The sequence below is a fragment of the Cibotium barometz genome, chromosome 30 (genome assembly GCF_041138505.1).
Source record: "Cibotium barometz isolate CiBa-2024 chromosome 30, ASM4113850v1, whole genome shotgun sequence".
Lineage (NCBI taxonomy): Eukaryota > Viridiplantae > Streptophyta > Polypodiopsida > Cyatheales > Cibotiaceae > Cibotium > Cibotium barometz.
Genome location: NC_141075.1, coordinates 35,693,907 through 35,703,303, shown reverse-complemented (window position 1 = coordinate 35,703,303; position 9,397 = coordinate 35,693,907). Strand labels below are relative to the sequence as shown.

The following is a 9,397-nucleotide window of genomic DNA, read 5'->3' as shown; positions in this document are numbered from 1 at the left end:
ATGTATATGTACATACACATACATATATGTATGTGTACATATATGTATATGTACATATATGTGTGTATATATGTATGTGTGTGTGTGTGTGTGTGTGTGTGTGTGTACACACACACACACACACATATACATATATGTGTAAAGTCTATGTCAAGGTAGTGGTGTTCATAGCATTTTCTCCATTCGTGGATAAGCTTTCGTACATTGGTACGGGTTGAATCCCTAGCTCCTTCCTGTTGCAATGCAAATCCACTTGATTCAAGTGCACACATATATGTACATATACATATACATATACATATATATATATGTATGTATATATATGTGTATATATATGTGTATATATGTATATGTACATACACATACATATATGTATGTGTACATATATGTATATGTACATATATGTGTGTATATATGTGTGTGTGTGTGTGTGTGTGTACACACACACACACACACACACATATATATATATATATATGTGTAAAGTCTATGTCAAGGTAGTGGTGTTCATAGCATTTTCTCCATTCGTGGATAAGCTTTCGTGCACTGGTACGGGTTGAATCCCTAGCTCCTTCCTGTTGCAATGCAAATCCACTTGATTCAAGTGCACACATTTCCTCACATGTTAGACTTGTCCCCATTCCAACTGGCCACACCAATGGAGGGGATGTGTTGGAGATTGGGAGATAATGGAACAAACTCTCCAATTGTGATCAACGTTATCATTTTAGAACCACATGAATTGATGTCGTTGCCTCTAGACCACTACCATAGACAGAAGGGGCAATTACACCACTCTCTCATACCATAGAAAGAAGGTGCAGGTACACCACAGCCATATATATATATATGTGTGTGTGTGTGTGTGTGTGTGTGTGTGTGTACATACATACATACATACATACGTACGTACGTATGTATGTATGTATGTATGTATGTATGTATGTATATATATATATATACATACATACATATATATGTATATATATACATACATACATATATACATATCTATATATATACATATATACATATATATATAGATATATATGTATGTATATATATCGATAAATGTATATATATACCTAGATGAATCCAGAAACATGCCCAAATTCACCTTTTAGGATGTGCATGTTATATACTCATGGTAGTCAACCCACAAGGCTATATAACTATCAACTCCATTATATTTAGTATGGACTAGATACTACGACATCCCCACTAACGTCATCAGTGCCCAATAGTGGGTGTAGAACTCTGTATTAAGATATGCTCTCCCACACACACACACACACACACACAAGAGCATATAATCACACAAAGACCTCGGAAGAGTGTGTTGAAATTGCAGATCCATGGCCTTCCTTTCACGCTTTTATTCGAGTATCATTCACTCTCTATCGAGCTCTCGGTGCTGCTCCCGAGCTGCGAGGTCAGCCTAACGCCGGTCTTCTTCAAGCTTGCATGGACCTTCCTCGTAGTCCCGTCTGTCTGCTTTTTCTTGTTGCTTTCTTGCTTTTGCTTCAGCTTTTTCTTCCCACCGTCTGGCCTCATCCTCTCGTCTTTGTTGTTTCGTCTGAGAGAAGAGGGAGATGAAGTCGAGGGTAACTGGAGGAGTGGGTTTTGCTACGATAGCCTCCAAGAGTTGGAGAGGCTCCATGAGAAGTTGGTTTTGTGCTCGGAGTAGAGCTATGGTATCTGCTATTTGTGGAAGAGCGTGGTCTCCTTCGAGGGAGATGTCTTCCTATTGATGTGTACTCTCCTCTGTAGACATTTTATTGAAGTCGATAGCGTGCCAGAGCGACGTTTGACCATCCAAGGATGCTCTCATGCTAGGATGGAGTGCGTGTGGACAAGCTGAATCTGATACCAATCTAACATGCAGCGGAATTATGCGTAGATGTAGAATCCTGTCACACAAAGTCTCACACCGCCTTCTTTATCATGAGTTTCATGAGTCTTTAGCAATCCACTTTATCACTTCACATTTCAAAGATGAGAGAGAGAAAGAAAGAAAGCAAGCTGTATTAACGTCTACTAGAGGCAGAACTCGACCTATGAGACAAATCAATGTACAACTGTCAATGTCTTCTGGATGTCCAGAAAAAAAAGGACAAAATGAACATGAAATAAACTCTGAAAGTTCTGAGCTAGTGGGGGGGTGTGATGGATGGAGCACTACTGCTAGAGGCTCAGTATGCAACCTGTATGAGCAGGGTATACAAGAATGCAATGCAGATCTGACTATCTCAAACCAGTACCATAATGGGGATGTAATATGTGAGAGAGAGAGAGACTTGTACACCTTATTGGGTCCCAAATTACCCACTGAAGTCTGAAAGGCCCCCTCCTATATTTGCTTTATTACTTTGAAGAGAATGACTGACTTGGGACTGTAGATAAGCCAAATGCAAGACCTTCGGAAGACCAAGAGTCGGGCTGACTGTACACTGCTGTAGAAGCACCAATGATGTCCAATCTCAAGGCCAATGCACTCTTCCAAGGGGTTGAAGGAATGCTGCAGATTGTATGTAGGCTTCAAGCGATGATGATCCAACTGCTGAATACTGAATTGATGATGGCTGAATGATGGAATGATGCAATACAATGGCTATTTATGTGGAGGTTGGTGGCTGGTCAGCTGGCTACAGAGCTGGCCGACTGCACCTACACGACTTGCTCATAATAATAATGAGAATGATGATGCTTTTAATGCTAAATAAGCTGGCCGACTTAGAAATAAATGCTACCAACTAGATGATAAATATGAATAAATGGTGGAATAATATTCTAAGGCTTATGCAAGGGTTTACATGCACACGGGATGAATGCTATGCAATGCAGAATGCTTTCTAATGCAAACATTAAAGCTTCTACTGACTTCTACATGCATGAATGATTCTCTTCAAGTGGGTTAAGGGACTTGACTAACTGACTGACACTCTTAAGGCTGAGGAATGCTTTCTAATGCAAACATTAAAGCTTCTACTGACTTCTACATGCATGAATGATTCTCTTCAAGTGGGTTAAGGGACTTGACTAACTGACTGACACTCTTAAGACTGAGGAATGACCTAAATAGCTCATGCGTGACATATCCCGGACTGGGGATTACAATGGGGCCACGGCATATGACAATATCATATCCTAAAGGGTCCTACTGCTGTACAATGATGCACTATGACGAGCCATCTTGTCACCATGCACTACAGTGCAGAGTACATGTGACAGTTGTGGCAGTTGCTCGGAATCCCATATTTCATGCTCGCACAAAGCATATCGAGGTACATTACCATTATGTCAAGGAGAGGCTCCATGCTGGAGAGATTGACTTGACTTATGTGCCTGCACAAGCCAATGTGGCAAATGGATTTACCAAGCCTCTTTCTAGAGAGAAGTTTGAAGCTTCTCGCAAAGCTTTAACTTACAACCTCTACCAAGGTAGTCTGTCACACCCTTTCTACTTTCAGAGCTTTCACTTCAGGGGGGTTTGTTAGCCGTTTGGCCTCCGGGAAGTTCAGGTGCAAACACCTCCTGCTCACGGGCATTTTTTACCTTGTGTTGGCAAGGGTTTTTTCCCCATGTGAACACTTATATGTTGAGTAGCCCTAGGACCTTAGTACTTGTACATCACCTTTTATAATTTATTGATGTGAGTACATTTTTCATCTTTGCAGGGCTCTCTGTTCAAGTGTGTCTCTATGTGTGTTCACCTTGTAGGTTCCATCACTCCAACACTAAGCGACCTGTAGCCACCAAGGATGCCCACACTAGACTGTTCCGGCCAGCGGACCATCCCAAGGTGTCACACTAGATCACCGACACACCGCCATAGTGAATCACCTTGACGTTGAACCAGCCCACTAGACCATCTCGTAGCATTTTGGTGGCCAGTCGTGATTATCCTATAATTATTAGGATCAAGTGGATCTCCAGCTTTGACGATGGGGGTGATGACGTTAACGGACCAACAGGGTGGAAATCCTTCATAAAGGGCTCTATTGAACATGCAGGTCAGTAGGGACCCCAGGGTATCGTCGACATGTGAGATGTACTCGGCACCGAGTCCCTCATGATCCTGGGCCCGCCCATGACATAGGCTATGGATTGCCTTGAGGACCATGTGCTTTGTGAAGAATGTGGACGTGGTGGGGTGGGGATACGGTGGTGGGGTAGAGAGAAGAAGAAGAATAAGAAGAGATATTAACTTCATGCAAAAGACCCAACGGGTCTAAGAGACAAAAGGTGAACAATGTGTCTATGGAATCTCAAATCTCCCCCGAATCTCATAGTAAGATCGGCATCTAAATAGGTAATGCTCCCCCGGCTCGATCTCCCATGTCGCGTATACCCTGCATATTTGTGCCTCCCGAAGGGTGCGATTTGCTTTACCAGACTCAATGCATAGACTGTGGGATGATACCCGTAAATGGTGATCTGCATGGCATGTGGCAGGTGCATTAGAGATAGCCAGGGCTCACAGTACATCCATCCTCTGAAACATGTGGCAGGTGCATCTAGAGATAGCCAGGGCTCACAGTACATCCATCCTCTGAAACATGCTATCTAAAGTCCTGGAGTTTCGTAGTGACCTCTAGTGAAGACCCTTGTGTGGCTTCTGTGCAGCCCTGATAGATCGAGGCAGATAAGACGGTTGATCTCGTGTCGGGAGAGATCAAGAAATGGTGAATCGAGAAATGGTGAATCAAGTTTGTACCCGGAAGGGGGGGGGAGCGGTCCAACTGAATGCCATGTCTATCAAACCAGCTAACCACCCGTGAATACCAAGACCTGCTCTGCTCCTCTCAGGTAAGCTGCATGGAGGACTCGAGCCAAGCGCAGGCATTTTTTGTAACATGCAGAAGAACTGCCTGTATCAAGAACTGTGCAAAACACAAAGATGAACAGAGAGAAGAGAGAGAGAGAGAGATGTTGCTGAAATAGCATTTTCTATATATGTGTATCAAGATGTACATAGATCCTAGCCAACATGGCCTCCAAAAAGAAAACACCTAAGCCTATCACCTTGTCCCACCTATCAAAGATCAAATCAATACAAAAGGAACTGAACTTGCCTATTTATAGGCTCCTAAATACCCCTATGCTGCAGTTGGCCAGGTCCTTGGACAAATAAATGCCAAAATAACAGTAAAACGCCAAACTGCAAAAATGATCTCATACAGCATTGATGGCTTACTGCAGATCATACGTGAGAGCATCATCACCTGCAGTCATCCACTCCAAGACCTGGTCCCCAAAAAGAGGCACCGCACGTCACTGCAGGGCATACCAAAGTGTTCAAAAACCAATACTTGGTGTGAGGCTCTCGGAAGTGGGCCTGAAAACAGTCTCTCAAGGTGTGGTAGGGATGCGTATTCTCTCGCAAGGCATGCGTGGGAGCTGAAGGTCAGGCCTTTGAAGAGACCACTCAGAGGTAGACACAAGATGAGACGATCTACACCCGGGACCCGCTATAGAGAAATAGGAGGTGTAGAAGACCATCATCACCTTGGTTTTGCTAAGGTTGACCGTGAGGTCTCTCTCATCACAAAATCTCTGCAATGCATTTAGATGTCTCTGTAACCCCTCTTAAGATTCAGAATTCAGGACTATTGACATCTCAACATAGCAAGATGCGCACCACCGTCTTAACCAATTGTGAGCCTGTCCCTCCAAATCTGTCACAAACTATGTGATCTCATCTATATACATCCCAAACAGTATAGGAGATAGCGGGCAACCCTGCTTGACCCGGCAGTCCCAAAGTTTGGAGATACAGAATGTATGTACGTAGGTAGGGAGATAAAGAATTTATGTGAGAGGTAGGTAGGGAGATAACGAATGCAGGTAAACAAAAATATTAACCAAATTTCTGCATAATGGTAGGTCAGCTACAGCATACCATGACTTCGTCCTGACGTTGCTTCCACAGCTTGAAATTGTCCAACGGGAAATGACCAGGAAACCTTGCCACCTTCCCTGGTGCAGGAGGCTTAACCTTGCTTGCTATTAAAGGCCTTCACATGCCCCAAAAAAACAATCTTTCACACTACGGACGATAAACAGACTCGTGCAAAAAAATGCAAACAAACTTAAAAAGTAATTGTGTGCATTTACTTCATAAGATAAGGCCTACAAAACTTCGAACCTTTTGCAACCTGATAAAACAAGGCAATTCTGTTCCAGCTTTTGGAGAGCCAAGTTTGCTGAGTCCTCAGTTTCAAACACCAGCAGAGCCTCCCCTGTTTCATGTACAACAATAAAGAAAAAGAAGCCAAGATCAAATTAGAACTGTAAGAAAGCTTGAATATTATAAAATCCTTATCTGCATTACCTTTGCAAACCAAATCTTAATATCACAAATTCATTTCGTCCATGCTTAGAGACTACAGAACCGAAACTGTGTGCACAGCTTAGGCAAACTTACCAGAGGGTGCTGATGTAGCACAGCCTCGTCTTAAAATCTGAGCATCAGAACAGCCTTCAAATGCACACCTTATCAAATCCTGTCCAGCACAAAGTAGTGCACAGCAACAAAAGTTTTCAAAGTTTTAACTTCTGTAGAGGAGATCCTCAATTAAAATTAGTTGAGCAAAAAAACATTGACCAGTTGAGGTTAACTGCCCCAGTGTGCATGTGCGTGTGCGTGTGTATGAATACTGTGTCAGTGAGCGTGTGGTTGCACATGCATGAATACCCTTTATCATAACATTAAATAGCAGTCAAAGGCAATTGGCATAGTCCAAAGGACCTTCGCTCTTCTAATAGGCCCAAAATTAAAAACTAAGAATCAAAGACCTGATTCAACAAACATTGATTAATTACACAAGTACAGTGTACCTTTCTTGCAGCCAAGATAGTTTGTGTTCTAATTTATTGTTAGATTACCTCATCTGAGGAAAATTCATTCACTTGGAATGACTGCTAGAGAACAAGATATAAAGAAAGTAATATTGCGAGCAACCTGCAGGCACAGCAGCAGAATGGGCAGCCAGCCAGGAGAAGAGGCACGTTGAGTGGGCTTCAAGGTCATACATGGTGGCAGGCTGCTTACAGCTGCTCAGGCAGGTACAACAGTGGGTGGAGATTAGATTTGGGCCGGCCTGTGAATAGGGACCCAAATTGTGGACAAATAAACCTTTAAAATAAGATTATAATGGGCTGAATTGAACAGCTGACCAGTTATGACTTAGGTAAAGTGGCCGACTAGCATATGTGCGCCTAAATAAGACCCTTGGCACCCAGTGTTATTCATCAAGGTAAATCTGCATCTCAAGGAGCTCTCAATGCCCCAGTTCAGGGAAGAGCTAAGGGGTAATCTGCAGCCAGCGTTTTTGCACAAGAACAGCTGGTCTGAGATCTGCAGATCATTGACATTGTCACCATGTAGCATAACATGGATACCTTCGCTTATGTAGCTAGTTTCTTACAGTTTTCTCTTTTCCATGGTTCAGTATTCATCATGGATACATTGTACTATACTGTACCCCGAGCCTGCCTCCTACACTGTCTATAGGAGATAGGAGTCCATCTGACATGGTTTGAAGCTACAATTTCCCTCTATGATTCCGTCACCAGACGAGTGAGAGCCCCAAGAACTATGTCGCAGGAGATTTCCAGCACTATTGGGGTGAAATAGGGCTGCCCTCTATCACCCACTCTTTTTGGCCTCTACATTGATGAGATCTCAGGCTTCATTGACAGATTAGGCAGGGCTGGTTCCACACTGACAGGCACACTAATCCCCCTACTACTCTATGCACATGGCATCGTCCTCCTTTCAGATTCAGCCCAGGGGCTTCACAGACATTTGGATGCCTTAAAACAATTTTGCAGTCAATGGGACCTCATTGTTAACCTTGGTAAAACCAAGGTAATGGTCTTCAATACATCCCACCCTTTGAACTTCACATATAGAGGGGATCCTATGAAGATTGTGTCATCTTATGTCTACCTTGGTGTCAATTTCAGCGGCCCACGCTCCACCATGGTTCCCACGGAACATGCAAAAAGGACATGGGGATATGTAGCCTTGAGCTTGCTTTAGTGGTAGTGCTTCCACGCACATTTCCAAGAGCCCACGAAGAAGGATTGGTGTAACTACACTGGCTAGGTGTGAACATCCTTGGGCACTGTCTCATGAACAATACGTGCGTCAACACATAAATGTAACATCCACACTGCACAAAACAACTGAAAGATACATCACTACAAATACGTCCCACCCTTTGAGCTTCACATATATGTCTACCTTGGTGTCAATTTCAGTGGCCCACGCTGCACCATGGTTCCCGCCGAACATGCCAGAGTGACATGGGGATATGCAGCCTTGAACTTACTGTAGTGGCAATGCTTCCACGCACATTTCCAAGAGGCCACGAAGATGGATTGGTGTAACTACACCGGCTAGATGTAAACATCCTTGGGCACTGTCTCATGAACAATACACGCGTCAACAATTAAATGCAACAGCCACACTGCACAAAACAACTGAAAGATACATCACTACAAAGATAATCTGCAAGAGACAAGCACTGCACAGTACACCACCACAGGGGCCGTGTGAACGGGTGAAAACCCCACCCCCCCCCCCCCCCCCCCCCCGGCGCCTCTCTCCCCTCCTCAATACTAAGGTATATTATTGGAGTATTCTAATCTATGTACAAGATTCCAAGGGCTTTCGAGCCAGATAATCCAATAAGACAAGTTACCCAAACAAGAGTGTGTCAGAGTAGATTGTCGAAGCGAGACTCGTCAAAAGAGTCAAAATAACCTAGCCACCAGTATCATACACCTTTAGGGGAGTGAACGCGAAACTGTTCAGAGACCACACACCCTCACATCAGAGACCGTTGCTCAAGCCTCCCTAGTGCAAGTACACAAACAAGTACATGCACACGAACAGGTACTCGTACGCGGTTTCCAATAGCAGGTACTAAAACAGGTACACGCAGGCACAGCAAGCACACCTGATGCAGCACGTACTACTGTAAAGCAAACAGGTACAGTAGGTTTTTCAGCAAGTACAACCAGTACAGTGGACTTCACAACAGGTACAATAGGGATTCCAGCAAGTACCGCACATAGTGGATTACAGTAGGGTTTTCAGTAAAGTGCAGGAGTCAAGTACAGTACAGTTCAGCAGCCGGGTACAACAGTATTGCAAGCAGCAAGTCCAACATCAGGTACAGAAGGTGTTGTACAGCAGTACAAAGCAACAGGTACAGTAGGTGCAGCTGTACTGCAGCAATGGGAGCTCTTCAGTACCAACCCCTATGTGCCATGTGGCACAGCCTGCCTTGAACAAAAGTAGACACCTCCTTTTAGTGCCCATTCAGTAAAGAGTGGTTCACATGATCAAAAGGGTGCCCAAAGGTTGGGGCTGCCCATACCTGGG

At 43.8% G+C, this 9,397-nt stretch overlaps 1 protein-coding gene across 9 annotated transcripts in view; it reads right to left on the bottom strand.

Moving 5' to 3' along the window:
• Positions 1–9,397, bottom strand: part of LOC147621429 (protein ANTI-SILENCING 1-like) — a 134,861-nt gene that overhangs the window by 9,331 nt on the left and 116,133 nt on the right. For all 9 annotated transcript variants that reach the window (XR_015269827.1, XR_015269826.1, XR_015269828.1 and 6 more), the window contains 3 exons: positions 6,428–6,506; positions 6,149–6,242; positions 5,903–6,017 (listed from right to left, as the gene is read on the bottom strand). Coding sequence is in view for 6 of the 9 variants with exons in the window: in XM_086824168.1 (XP_086680294.1) it covers positions 5,903–6,017; positions 6,149–6,242; positions 6,428–6,506 (288 nt within the window). In the remaining 3 variants the exon portion in view is untranslated. The remainder of the gene's footprint in view (positions 1–5,902; positions 6,018–6,148; positions 6,243–6,427; positions 6,507–9,397) is intronic.